The sequence below is a fragment of the Camarhynchus parvulus genome, chromosome 2 (assembly GCF_901933205.1).
Source record: "Camarhynchus parvulus chromosome 2, STF_HiC, whole genome shotgun sequence".
In the NCBI taxonomy this organism is placed as follows: Eukaryota; Metazoa; Chordata; class Aves; order Passeriformes; family Thraupidae; genus Camarhynchus; species Camarhynchus parvulus.
The window spans coordinates 112,395,928-112,410,416 of record NC_044572.1 but is presented as its reverse complement, the minus strand read 5'-3'; the positions used below and the strand labels follow the sequence as shown (position 1 = coordinate 112,410,416).

Genomic DNA, 14,489 nt, shown 5'->3' with positions numbered 1-14,489 from the left:
AACACACTTGAATTGGGTACAGTACATGAAGCAGGAGCACATGCTAAATTAGAGACAAATCAAACCACAAAAAGTTACCTGTGAAAATAATCAAATTTTAGCAATAACAATGATGCCCTGGCATCAATACTATGTATCGAAACATCCTAACAATCATGGCAAAAGAGGATGTGCATTCAATGTTACACAGCTGGCATAAGGGCTCCTCCAATAAGTTTTATGCAGCCAGCGCTGGTGATGTTGATGAGCAAAAGCTTTGTGAAAAATTGTCCCTGTTTGGTATGGAACACAGCAGTGGGAAGGATGTGAAAGAAGCATAGTGTGCGTTCAGCTGCTCTTGGAGCTGCCAAACAAGCATCCATGGCAGCCACTTACCACCCGGCAAATACAATGAGCATATTGATTTTCTGGGAGTAAATATCTGACAGAGATGTATGGAATAGAAGACAAAGAACAAAGTATTCCCTTTTGATAAAAATGTGTTTGCCATACATATTCAGAGTTGGTCTAAGTATTTGGAATGGACTGGAATGATCCAGTAACTCCAACCAGAGTGCCTGAATAGCCTAACACATTTCAAGACGAGTAAGAATCAGTGACTTGGGAGCTGTAAGCCGAGAGATTTAATTCAGCGGTGAAGGCATCTAACCCGATGAGTACAGACGAGCCCCGTCTCGCCGTGCTGTTTGCTATATTTGTGCTGCTTTTCCTGCCATCCCGTGACTTAGCCTTTTCTATTTCACCTATTTAAGAATACCGTAATTTCCTTCTTCCCCCGGGCCTTACAGCTCAGCACAAGGCGCCCGCCCGCCCGCGCCCCTCCCACCGGCTCCGCCGCCCTCCCGCGTCGCCTCCCGCCGCTGGCCCGTGTCCCGCCGGCCGCCCCGCAGCCCGGTGCATGTGCGGCAACAACATGTCGGCTCCTCTGCCTGCCATCGTCCCGGCCGCCAGGAAGGCCACGGCCGCCGTGAGTGTGGCGGGGCGCGGGCAGGGAGCGCCGCCGCCCCGCTTTGTTGGCGCGGCCGCGCCGCCGCTGAGGGGGATGGCGGGCGGGCGGCCCGGGCCGGGCGGGTGTCTCCCGTTCCTTGCCTTCCCTTGCAGAGGCGGGCCGGGCTTGGCACCTGGAAGGTCAGCGGTGCCCGCGGGGAGCGGCCGCTGATGGCGGCGGGGCCGGGGAGGGGAAGTGAGCGAAGCGGAGTTTTCTTGGGAGAAAGTGGTGCCGTGCTCCGAACCGCGCCTGACCTTGGGTGGGCGCGTGGGGCTCGTGTGCTTGTTCAGTGATCCTAAACCTCTGCCTTTGTTGTCTTTTTTTTTGTGTTGTTGCTGTTTTATTTCCCTCAGGTCATTTTTCTTCACGGATTAGGAGATACCGGGTGTGTATTCTGATCTATTGCATACTCAGTAGCTATTATACTTTCAAATATAACCTGCATATTTTAAGCACGTGAGCAATTAAAATTTACTTAAGCTTCTTATTTTGCCCTTTACTGACTGCAGCGGCCAACAGCAGATAAAACTTCACATGTCCTGCAATGATGGTGACAACTATTTAATTAAAATTTTCCACCAAGTCCTTGAAAACTTTACTCACCTAATTTGGTCTGAATATGATCTCTCTTTTGTTCCTGAGACAAACTTTTTAGAAAAAGAAGTCTGTGGTTTTTTTGATCATTTGCTGTCCTGAGAGTGGGTTTCTGGTTATTCCTGTGTTTGTCTAAATTTAGAGTTCTTTTTTATTCTAGACTTGTGGATTGTTGGTTTGCCAATAGCTGCTGTTAGTCCGTGGTATCTTCATCAATATGTCATACTTACACTAAAATCCAGATCTCTTTGATCTATATAAGCAAACTCCAAAGTAGTCACCTAATATCTACAGATTTTTGTCTCTGAAATACAGTCTTCAGACTCCAAAAAAAACGCCCCCCAAATAAAATGTGTAATGCCTTCTTGCCTTGTTCCTGTTATTTCCATGTTTGAATAGAAATGAAAAGAGTAGGGAATTTCTGGGAGGCATTCTAGCTCTGGTGTAATGTTTCCTTTTGAAGCTTGTGTGTGCCCAGAAATAAGCATGCATTCATTAAAGCCATTGAATTAACAAGTTAAGAGAGTGTTGAAGCCTTTTTAGTGGAAGACTTTAAAGGAATTGGCACTTAGATACTGAAAATAAGAAGCATGAATGCTTTGTCTGTTGTGCTCCCTTGTGGCCAAAATTACATATTATTATTTTAAGAACTTTTTTTTTTTGTCATTACCTGGAACTTGAATGTTGCCTCTAGGTTGAAACTTGCTATGTTATTTTTTTCCAAAGTACTTACTAAAATTAGCTATCAGAATCAAAGCTTGCATAATCTGGGTGTTTAGTAAGTTAAAAAAATCAAGTCCATGCACTTGGCAGTATTCTACAAGTGGAGGTTTTTGCTCTGATTTGTTGTGCTGACACAACACCTTGTTTGCATTACCCCTCTTCCATTCTGCTGGTAGGAGGCAGCTGAGGCAGCAGTACTGCCTGCATCTTGGCACCAAATATTCAGCAAGTGATTGCAGAATCTTTTGAGCTTTTGGAATTTGAGTCCTTGCAAATTGGCTTGGTGTTTGTTTTGGCAGGGGGTAAAAAATAGACTTTCTCTTTAACCTAAGTTGTATTCCCTAGACAAGGTGGCATTTCCATTTCAGTGTCAGAGCTAATGCACAGCCTCAATCTTGCAAATGCAGTGAGCAAACTGGAACGTCTGCATTTGACAAGACATGACACCTCTGTGGAAATACAGTGATTCAGGTGTATTTCTTCTTCTAGTCTGCTGCAGATTAGATTAGATAGACTGCCTTTGACATACTGTTGATTGTGGGTTTTTTAAGTAAAAGCTGCAGGAGTGACCCAAAAAATTGTCTGAAGCAAACCTATTAACAATTTTATAACTTCCCCCAGTTCAAACTGACCTTTTCCACTTCACATTAATTTCTAAATTGATCACTTCCATTTACCAGCTGCATTTTTCTTACTCTGGAAAGTGTTTTACAGAGGTTACATGCTTTTTCTGTCTTAGCTCCTGTATAAATGGCACTTAAAGATTGGTACATGCTTGTCAGAATCTGAACAAAAGGTGCCATATAGAGAATTGTTCTAAGGAGCCTGCATTAGTATGTACACAATGTTGTTTTTCAAATTTGCCAACTTAGGCTTCATAATTGGCTAAAAAATGTCCCTAAATTCTTATGTAGCTATTTTTTCTCAATGGTATTTTTCCTTTAGACTATTATTCAACCCTCTGTGATACTGCAAATATTGTGCAAATCATATTTCCTGCAATTTGTTAATAATATATCTAAAATTTCTGATAGGAACTAGGCTGAGATACAGTCATTGCTTCAAATGTCAGTGTGTTGGAAATGCCTTCAACTTCAGGTAGCATACATTAATTAAGTTTTCAGGGTGGCATTAAAACTAAACCAATTATGCTTTTATGGCTGGTCTGCTGTTGGTCTGATTAGTTCAACTGTATCACTGATGAATTTGTTAAAGGTGTTCCCTGCTTAGAACCAAATTCCCAGTATCTAATTTAGTGGAATAGAGTTAGGAATACTAAATGATGAGAAAAATCAGGAAATATAGGTGAAATGAGTATTCTGGAAAGCCAAGTGCAGGCATGTGCAGTGGTTGTGCATGGGTTCAGATTTGGGTCAAAGTCAGTTCCTGTCTAAATGAGGCCTGGAGTGAGTCTTGACCTTACACTCTCCGGTGTTCTGGTTTGGAGGAAGCTCATTAACTCACCTGCTGTGCAGATCTTGTTTTGTTATGGACTCTCATATACAGTATCTACTTGAGATTAAAAAGCCACTGCAGTCTGGGGTGTTGTTCAGGACTGCCTGAATCCAAGAGCATTCAAGCTGAGCTGGAGTTAATAGGGCTGATTTATTGGGTTGGATCCATGTGGAGTTAGCTTAGGTGTCAGTTTGCTACTATCCCACGTCAAGAAATGTGCTTCACAGAATGCCAAGCTGGCTGTCAGAGAAGCTGTCTGAGCTCTGCAGGAGCAGCAAAGCAGCCTCTGTGCTGCCTGGAAGCAGGATACCTGTGTGCATCTGTTCTGGCACACAAATTAATAAAGCCAGACAGATACAGAGTGGGCTTTGCTTGGAGCCAGGGTGATATTTCTGTAGCTGCACCACAACTATGGCAGCCAAATTAGATCAAGTCTTTCTGACTATATATATGCCACAAGCATTCAAGGGCTGAAAAAACCTTCTAACTTTAGCACTACATTCATAGTATACTGTGGTTGATGTAAATATTTTCTAAAAGTGTGTTGATATTGATCTAATTTAGCATGTTTCATTCTTGGTCTGTGCTGATGCACCAGCTCAGAAATAAGAGCTAAGCCAAAACCTAAAATCAGTTGAAAATGTTTTTGTTAACAGGCACGGATGGTCAGAAGCACTCGCTGGTATCAAAAGCCCCCATGTGAAATACATTTGCCCACATGCGTAAGTTTGTAACTTTCTTGTTTTACCTTTTTCTGTAGAGACATCATCTGTTAAGACACTTGTGCAGATGTCAGAGAGACACCTCAAAAGTGAGATGGTATCTGGCTATCCCTGCATTTTTGTTTTATATATAAAAGCCCATTCAAAAATAGTGCCGATGCTGTTAAATGTTTTTTGTTTTCAGGAATTTCTGTGTGATTTACTTTGGGGTAAAAGTACATTTTTATTTGTACTTTGGTTCTGGTACTTATTCAGACTGAAAACATACTTGTAAAGTTTTAGGTACAAAGTTATATTATTTTGACTTTTTTCCCAGTGGATTGAGTTGTTTGTTGGTTTCTTTTTTCCCTTCAACAATTTTTTGTCAAAAACAGTTTTATCAAGGAATATTTTTTTTTTGTATTTTATTTACCATTGCACATAATTTGCATTAGCCAGCAGTACTTAAACTTAGTGTGTATAGTGGGTTGAAACTTGTAGTAGATTAGGTGTGTGTATAGTAGATTGAAACTTGCTGTAGGTTACAACGAAATTTAAAGATTGACCGGATAGTGATATTTTCAGCAAATAATTCAATTGGGCTGTCTTTGTGTGCAATTTGAGAAGTTAAATACTTCTAAGCATGATCAGGCAGCAGTAAATAAGGCAGTAAGATCTATCTACTATTGGCTTGGTGGTAGAAAAACTAATAAAGTATAATCTTAATTTATTTTAACACAAAATTTAGATTGTCTCTTGCTCCAGTGGTCTTGGCAGATATGGAGCAGAGATGGTAGGGAGAGAAGGAAGCAATGTTTTGGTGTATTACTGAGCTGTGGTTTATTTATTTATTTTACCACATGCCCCAGCTTTGCTGAACCATTCAAAAGGAGCTTAGCAATATCTGCTGTTTTCTTTGCTTGCCCTTTGTCTTCTTTCAGTCCTTCCCCACAGAACTTATCCTGCTCAGTTGCTATAGATTAAAACTCAATCCAGGTTTGATCCATGGCATGATCCCCTGAAGCTGCCTTGCTGTGGCTGAAGAGATGTCACAGGGCTGGGAGGGAGCCCAGCAGTGAGGGCAGGCACTGCCCAAGCAGATTCAGCTGCTGACAGAAGCATGCATGGCCAGGCTCCACCATGTGCTGCTTTTGGCTGCATCCCGGTGATGCTGCTGTATAAGGTGCCCTAATCCACTGAACTTGTGAATGGAACTGTGATAAATAATTCCTAATTACAAATAAGTAAATTATATATGTATATTAAAAAATGTTTTTGAGATATATGCACTCACACACATGCACATTTAAAGCAGCCCATTACTGTTTTGCTTGCTCTCCATAGAGAGTGGTAATTCAACCCTGAATATTAAATGTGTTTGGGCTGGCAGGTTTCAAGAGAGTTTCTTCAACAGATGCTGCAAAACAACTAATGTTAATTACTGCTTAAAAGTAAGACAGAGTTAGAGGATACGCAATTTCATGATGTTCCTGCATCTGCATTATTGAATTTCAGTATATAGCTTATGTCAGGAGTGTTCATTCTCATTTCTAGGCCAGTTATGCCTGTTTCTTTGAACATGAACATGTCTATGCCATCCTGGTAAGTATTTTTTCAAATGCAGGCAGTTTTAATCAAATTATATCTGGGGCTATGAACTCATTGTTCTTCATTTAAAATCATGAACAACCTGAGTATCTGGTTTTAATCACATACAAGCATAAACCATTTTACTTTAGATATTTTCTTATGAAAGAACAGAACTAAAAGGGCTGTCATGAGTACATTCTAATTATCATTTTGTATCTGTGGTAGTGATTATTCCTCAGGACTAATCTGTATATCTTAGAACAAAACCCCATTTTATTCTACATGTATGGTCTGTAGTATGCATTGTGTCTGAATTCCTAGACAGTAGAAGCAGAGACTTGGAGTGGAAATATTATTGCTACTAGTGAGTAGTATTTGGTGGGTCAGTAGGATATGTAGAAACTGTTCTCTAGAACATCCATTCTGAATAGAGAACAAGAAGAACATGGTAGATTTCAATGATCTGAAACCAGTCTTCAGTTTTATTGGATTTTGGGCTTTCTCCCCTCCCTCCAGAGTAACTTGTGTTTGTTTTTCTTGTATTTCTTCAAACCATATTTTAATTTCTATGTGCAGCAAAATTCCTGCTAATATTTTTTGAGTAAATATCAAAACTGTGCTGCTTAATCTGCAGTAAGTTACAGAAGATGTCAAAACTCAGAAAAGCCTTGTTGACTAGATCTAGTCTTTTAAGCCACATTCACAGATTGTGCACTGTTTCTTGTGATCTCTGGGTAGTTAGTAATAAACAATATGACAGCTAACATTTTTGTCTGGAAAACATCCAGATTTCATTATTTGTGTATTAAGGAAGTGGAATGGATGCTCTAATGAGTAATGCTCTTGTTGATGTTTTTGTAAGGTTTGATATCATTGGACTTTCTCCAGATTCACAGGAAGATGAAGCTGGAATCAAGCAGGCAGCGGAGAATGGTATACTTAGGAGTATTTTTTATGTCTTAAAAGTACTTCCAGGTATTCTTGAAAATTAACTATCAGTCTGAAACAGATTTTCTAAAGCCAATATTTTTTTTAGGGAAAAGAATATGTGTATATGGTATTATCAGTGACCAAAGTTTAGCTAGATTAATTGTTTATTTTTTGTTTGTTTTTTAACTTTATTAGTAAGTAGAGTAATTCACCAGTATAAACACTTCATACTCTGAAATATGGGAACAATTGTAGGTTTTTTTAAAGAGCTTTTGGGTAGTGCAGCAGGTCAGAGCCGTATTAGCATCCAGTTGTGTTGCTTTTACTTGGAAGAGGATGCCATCTTCCCAACCCTGGTGCTTTTGCAAAAGCTATTTGCATGTATTTCTCTTTGGAAATGATGCAGTGGCACTGACATTTCTGACTGTACTCTAGATCTTCTGGTAGTTTTAATGTATAGAAGCCTAGATTTTCCTTTCACTAGCCTTCACTTGATGCCAGGAAGAAGGTGTTTTTCCTCCTGTGGACTTTCTAGAGAATGGAGTGGATTTTAACAGCTGGCCTTTATTTATGTTGCAGTTAAAGCACTGATAGATCAAGAAGTAAAAAACGGAATTCCTTCTAATAGAATTATTCTGGGAGGCTTTTCTCAGGTAAGGTATGATTAGAAAGAACCATTGTCTTTTTTTCTAGGAAAGTAACCTAGCTTTATTAACTTCATAAATCCAGACACTTAAATTGAAATCAGCTGATGTTAGATGCCTCTAAAATTTTAAGGTGCCAATTTTCCTCTGCTTTAACAAGTGAAGGTTTTTGGTTTTATGCAAATAATTATTGTTCACTGGAAAATGAACATACCTGTGTAAAAAAGGTACTAAAATAAATTGTCTGTTTAAAATCTTTGTGCACATAACCTACATATATTTGCTTGAAAATTTTGGTCGTATTTTTAATTGAAATTGCTAGCGATTTGGTGGTCTGGATTTATTTGGGAAATCTTTTCCTTTACACTTGTAAGGCATCTGTGGTAGGTAGGTTAGTTGATTAATTGGTCTATACATCAACTTCCCCAGTCTGCATGCAAATGAATTAAATATTAAAGTACTGAAAATAATGTTGTGATAAAATTATTACAGTGATAAAATGTTGTGAGTAATAGTCTTTGGTTTAGGGGTTTTTTTTGACAGCTGTTAATTACAGTAAATTTGCTGACTTACTTCTGAATTGACCACATGGACTTGGAAGGGAGGATAAAAAGCAAAACAAATACTGTACATAAATACTGCTTTTAGTTGTTGGCTCTAAAGAAGAAGAGATTGTAATAGGAAAAATTTAAAGGAGAAATCAGGGATTTTGAAGCAAACATTAAAAAGAATTTTACTGTCATTTTTCTAATAATACTTATATCTCTTTATTTTAGGGAGGTGCTTTATCACTGTATACAGCTCTTACAACCCATCAGAAATTAGCAGGTGTCGTAGCCCTCAGCTGTTGGCTTCCTCTACGGGCTTCTTTTCCTCAGGTATTTGTTTCTTTCCTGAGATGATTTGCACTTGGGGAATGAGTATCTCTGAAGATTGAATCTTATGTAAGAATTATTGGTCATCATTATTACTAGATGACTGGTGTTTGATAATTTGGAAGTTTTTAAAATAGGGCCTTAAAATTTTAGATTTTGTTAAGTAAGGAAAATGAAGAAGCACTCAGTAGCTATTTTTGCTTAAAATGACACTACTAGAAAATTTAAAGGATATAACAAATTTTCCTTGAAGTTTAATTTTTTGTCTGCCATTTGTTCCATCTGCAAGGCACTATCTTATTAGAGACTGGTTGTTTGAGCAAAGTTTCAGGCTTTTAACTTGGCCAGAAATTATGACTTTGTGTTACAGAACTTTTTGTCAAAATTCTATTTGCTGGTGTTTGAGCTTAATGTGTTATCAGGTACAGAGCTTACTTCATGGTATAGTACCATGGGGTTGTTTTATTTCAAAGGTGTTAGCCTTATCTCACTTAGTGTCTCTTTCTTCTCTTCTCCTGTCTAATTCCACCCCTCCTAGGGCCCTATCAGTGGTGTCAACAAGGATATTGCTGTTCTTCAGTGCCATGGAGACTGTGACCCCCTGGTTCCTGTAATGTTTGGTTCCCTCACTGTTGAGAAGCTGAAGACTATGATAAATCCAGCCAATGTAACCTTCAAGACCTACTCTGGCATGATGCATAGTTCATCTCTTGAGGTAATTTTCTAAATACACCTTGTTTTAGCTGGTTATAGTTAATTCTTTTTCCTTCAAAACTAATATTTATAGGCTTTTTGTGGGGGGGTTAGTTTTTGTTTATTCTGTTTGTTTTGGGTTTTTTTCTTTTTTTTTTTTTTTTTTTTTTTTTTAATAAATGCTTTGTGCTACTTATTTGGGTGAGTTACTGAATTCTGGGCTAAAAAGCATCCAAAGCAGAAGTTTGTATGACAGGTGAGAACTTCCTTGTAAGATTGTATTTTGGGGACTAGGTGACTTGGTCTATAAAATGCTCTTTTCCCCAGATTTTTCTTATTTGCTTAGTTAAAAAAAAGCTAATTAGAATTAAAGACAAATTCTCATAGCATAAATCCAAGATGGTGTTTTGGGGAGAAGAATCCTGGTAATTCTGTGAAGGGAGACATTGAAGGAGTAGGGAGGGAGGTCTGGCACTATGGAAGAGGCAGCCTCAGAACCTGTATTTATGGTTCTGGCTCAGCAGACAGCTGAGCTGATGTAAGAACTTCCTGCTCCCAGAAAGGGGTGGACTCCTTCTGTTCCTGACCTCGTGGCCCTCACTTCCTCCTTGTACCGGCTCTGGGGCAGATCAGAAACTTCCTTGAATCATTTGAATTTGCTAAAATGGCAAAAGCTGCAGCCTTCAGTGTTTGCAGCCATAGGGAGCTGGAGCATCAGAACTCACAGAAAGTAAGTGATGGGAGCAAGAAATCAAAGAGGAAGCAAAGAACAGATTTGCCAGCAGCAGTAACATTGTTAATTTAGATTGTTGCATCTTGTGGGAACTGTAACTTTAAACAACCTCTTTGTAACATTTACAGAGAGTAGTATTGCACTTAGCCTGTAATATTGCTGAGCAATATTACACATTGCTAATATATTTGTGTTCTTTCTTACAACAGTGACTTAACTAAAAAAAAGATTACCACGGATTAGTTTCTCAGTCTTGTTTGCTGTGTTTCTTTTCCTTAAGGAAGGAAGTATCCTGAAAATGAAACTGGATGGTTAGGAGGAGGAGTTGCTGGCTTTCCATGCTGCTGCTAACTTGTAAAAGTTTAAAGTATACGGAAAGCTATGGCCTTAGCTACACGGTCAACCTGCTGCTATCAAGATCACTTAATATGTAGCTTGCCTGTTCAGCTCCGGAGGAAGAGAAAAAGTAGTCTTTGCTTTTTTTCTTGTATTTTAGTCTCTGCTAAGTGCATATCAGCACTGTGAAGTTATCAGCCTTGACTTGTGTGCAGAGTGGTAATTAAGTAACTGATTGCTCAATATTTCTAGCCCAGCTGCTCATTATAACTCAAATGTTAAAGCATGATTTAGTGTAGCTGATTACGTAATAGTAGAGGACTTCAACTAATACAGACTTTTATCTTTAAACAGGAAATGATGGATGTAAAACAGTTCATAGACAAACATCTACCTCCCATAGACTGAACTGATCTGTGAGAAGCCTTCTATATAAATACACCAGCATCAACTGTGGTAGAGTGTTAAATCTTTTCATATGCCTGATAGGAAACATTATTTCTATACCTGCAGTGTTACTACTGTGTTGCAAATTTATACTTACAATGAAGATTAAATAATGCACATGTAAAAGAAAGGATAATCTTTTTAGTATTTTTCACCCAGTGCTGGGAAGGATGTGAATGAGGGAACTAGGTAACAATGACAGAATGTAACTGTTTTAAGATGTCTGATTATTTTTTTTCTTGATTGCAGAATTTCAGACTATTTGTACAAGTACAAATAAAAAGCTAAATTTAAATGAGCAACATAGATGTGACCAGTTAAGTTTTACTTGAAATGTGATTTGTTCTTTCTTTCTTCATTGAAAACATATAGCATTTCTTTTATGTAATGAATGCATAAAGAATACAACATAAAACACAGTGGGCATAAAGTACAGAACATGTAATGTAGTGGGCATATGATGGTAGAATAAATGCTACCAGGGATAAAGCTTAAGGATTATATGTTAATTGTTTAACAGATAAGGAGGGTTGTTCTACAATGGCTAGAAGTCAGCAAAGGTATTTCTTATATTTAAACCACCCCAATTTTAAAATGTTCATATAGATAAATACTGTGGAAATTCTAAAGGGATGCATTCCTTATTAGACTGTTGTTTGTCTTATTGTCTTTTTTCTTTTAAACTCATTGCAAATGTTGACTTGGAACAGAATTCTGAAAAAGTACATAGGATTAATTTGAGTTTTGTTAAAAAAATCCTTGTTTTCATACTGAATATTCATCTGATGCTTTATTTGTAGTTTTCATTTGTTTATGTATTTCACATGAACAACTACAGAATATTGTTTTGATTTTTTTTCTCTGTACTTTGGAGAAAATAACTGAAAATAGTGCATGTATGTAGTTCTGTGTATTGTTGAACTCTTATCTGTAACACACTTATTTGAATTATTTTTTGCTAGAAATATAAGTGCAATTGGGATATAACTTAGCTAAACTTAAAAGTGATACTTTTAGGTAATACCATATAATACCTCCTCTTATTACATGTTGAGACTTTATTTTTTTTTTCTGAATTGGAACAAAGCATTTTCTTTTAAAATCTATTTTTCTACATTTCCCCAGATCAGTATAGCCTAGGAATATGAAGACCTATCCTGGGAAAAATGAGTAAATTTACAAGATACAGAAGGTTTCTTCTTTCAAAACCTTAAAATTGTAGAATGCGCTGGTTTACAGGAGTCGATGCACACTCAATAGCTTTTTTTCAGTTCAGAGCCATAATTTACTGCTGGGAGCAGCTGTTCTGTAGCATTCAGAGGCTGTCACCACACTAGGAATGTTTAAAACAATGCACTACACTTTTTACTGCATAATTTGCTGCATAACAATGTTCTGTCCTTTCAGTGAAAGAATATTGACTGAAAGGATAGAATTGACATTTCCATTTTGGATGTATCTGTCATGTCAGCGCTGTGCTGCACACCAGGGGTCCTCTTACAGTGTGTGTGGATTTACATCAGGTATCTGCAAGTACAAATACATACATGGGGAATTGCACCTTTATATCTCTCCTCTAACATTGCTGCTGCTAGAGATCTGACCTCTTTACCTAGTCTGAGTAACCAGTTTTCAGTGCTTTTTTTTTTTTTTAATGTTGCACTTCATTTTTAGGAAGCTGCTTCTTTTCTAATCCAGTTTCTCTGGATTATTAAACATCTCTTAATATATAAAACTGAAAAAGAGTTTTTTTCCTAAATGGTAATGAAAAAGTTTTAGATATTCCATCTGTGTAGTTAAGAGGGCATTTTTATTAACTTTGAAGTTTAATTAGTAATTTCTCTCAGTCGCTCTCTTCTATAGATCTGCCAATTTGTCTTTCAGTTAATTTAGTTCACAGAAGAAACCATAATGTTCTTACTGTAGTTGTGCCAAAGTTCTCTTGAGAAAACATTATGTCCTAGCTTGGAGTCATTCCCAAATTGCATTAGCTGATTTTGCAATTCTACTAAATTGCAGTCTGGTAAGCAAACTATATGTTATTTCTCACAGTTTTTAGATTTCTTTTCATTCCCCTGTAGTCTAAATAATTTCCTGAGCATTGGTGTATTTCCAAAGTTCTTGCACAAGCTTCTAATTTTTTCTTCATTGTTTTCATGTTCTGTTTGTAGATTTGTTGATAACTCTGTTCATCTGTCTTAACTTCTAATTGACTGTGTGCTCATTTCACATATTTTTCCTTCTTCAAGAATTAGTTTTAAAAAGTATTTCCAAGATGTTAAAATGAGATCTGCCCTAGCTTCCTTCTGTGTCAGCTCCATAACACTTTCTTCAACTTGGTGAACTGTGTTTACAGTTTGTGGTCACATTCTAGTACTTAGACACTCTAATCCAAGTCAGCTTCAGCACTGTCATGATGCTTTCAGATGTTTTTCTAGAAATGCTTTTTATGTGTTAACTTTGTTCAAACATTCAGCTATCATAACAAGACTCTTTTTCATATTGTTGTTTTGCTGCTTGCTGTATCTACAAAGAGCTGTGTTACCAAAGTCTGTATAAGTAAATATTTTGACTTGCTTTGAATTTCTGTATTCTAGGAAGAATACTCCTCCTTTTTTTTTTAATTCGGGGGTGCATGTTTATGTTGTGGTTGGGAGTTCTTGAAGAGCTCAGAAGCTAGACGAAACTTCATGTCTGTATGTCCTCCCATATTTCACTGTGTATGTTGAGCTCCTGTCTTTTGTAACTTCCCAGCTGGTTTTAAAGCTTTGTGTATGATCTTGCAGCTGAACATCTTCACTACCTGAAGTGATTCGATGCTGGGATTGTTGTTATAATGTATGTACTTGAGGCTGAATAACAGCTCAGTCTGATGGGGGAGTTTTCATAGTATTCCATTAAAATGGAGAAGTCGGACTGTCAGTGTTCTACATATGAATGTCCTATCCTCTTAAACTACAATCTGAAACTTTCCAATACTGTCTATTCTTTGTAATGTGAGACTTTCCACCAAAGGAGATGTCTATCAAACCTGTGAAAGCATTGATAAGAAAATACCTTGCTTGCAGATCAGTTTGTTTCAATGGGTATCTAACTCCTTAATGTGTTCTTAATTTCACAATGGTACTTAAATTGGACTGCAGTTTTGTGCTGTCAGAAGTCTGACTTCTTGTTGGAATATATTGCCCACTTTTGAATAAACATGTTGAATTGCATATAATAAGCCAAAATTTCCAGCTATTCTTGAGGTAAAACTTTACTGGGGTCTGTGCTGTGGTGAGGGCTGTATGATTTGGTCTCTTTGTCCTATCTTGTATAATTACAACACAGTAGATTGGTAAAAGTACTGTACACTGTAACTGGTATTAGAACTGTTAATTAAAAAATGTTCTCTCTAGTGGAGTATACTGCACTTCATTGAAATAATTGGATCCATCTTTTATGTAGAGGTCTTATTTGAGTTGATGGATATGACTGAGGGCACACTGTAAGATGTTAATGAAGCCATATGTAGAAGGCCTGTCTCTTAAATTTTACAAACAAATACTGAACACTTATTCCTTGTGTTAAGAAATATAAGCCATTTATATTTACTATAAACATCTAAAATGTAATTTATTTTACTAATTTTATTTATGATAAGAAATCTTAACTTTGGAAATTATTTCTGTACTAGGGAAAATGTAAAAGCTTTCAATTTTTAATCATTGTGAAATAAATTTCAATTGGTATTTGGTCAAGTACTAAAGATTTTTTCCATACTTACCTGGAGGAAGTTGA

General features: G+C 37.3%; 1 protein-coding gene across 1 annotated transcript; it reads left to right on the top strand.

Annotated features, from left to right (window-relative positions):
* The first annotated feature begins 807 nt into the window (after positions 1-807).
* On the top strand, positions 808-14,106 carry LYPLA1 (lysophospholipase 1). Its single transcript, XM_030943043.1, has 9 exons — positions 808-967; positions 1,342-1,373; positions 4,417-4,482; positions 6,016-6,063; positions 6,914-6,984; positions 7,561-7,634; positions 8,402-8,503; positions 9,039-9,215; positions 10,617-14,106. Exons 1-9 carry the CDS (start codon positions 899-901, stop codon positions 10,668-10,670), a joined length of 693 nt encoding a protein of 230 aa, XP_030798903.1. The 5' UTR covers positions 808-898; the 3' UTR covers positions 10,671-14,106.
* The last annotated feature ends 383 nt before the right edge of the window (positions 14,107-14,489 follow it).

Bases quoted from the DNA above. Each gene is read 5' to 3' on its own strand.
- LYPLA1 (XM_030943043.1), top strand. From the start codon at position 899: ATGTGCGGCAACAACATGTCGGCTCCTCTGCCTGCCATCGTCCCGGCC. The intron at 6,064-6,913 runs GTAAGTATTTTT...TGTTTTTGTAAG, and splicing joins AACATGTCTATGCCATCCTG to GTTTGATATCATTGGACTTT. The intron at 6,985-7,560 runs GTATACTTAGGA...TTTATGTTGCAG, and splicing joins CAAGCAGGCAGCGGAGAATG to TTAAAGCACTGATAGATCAA.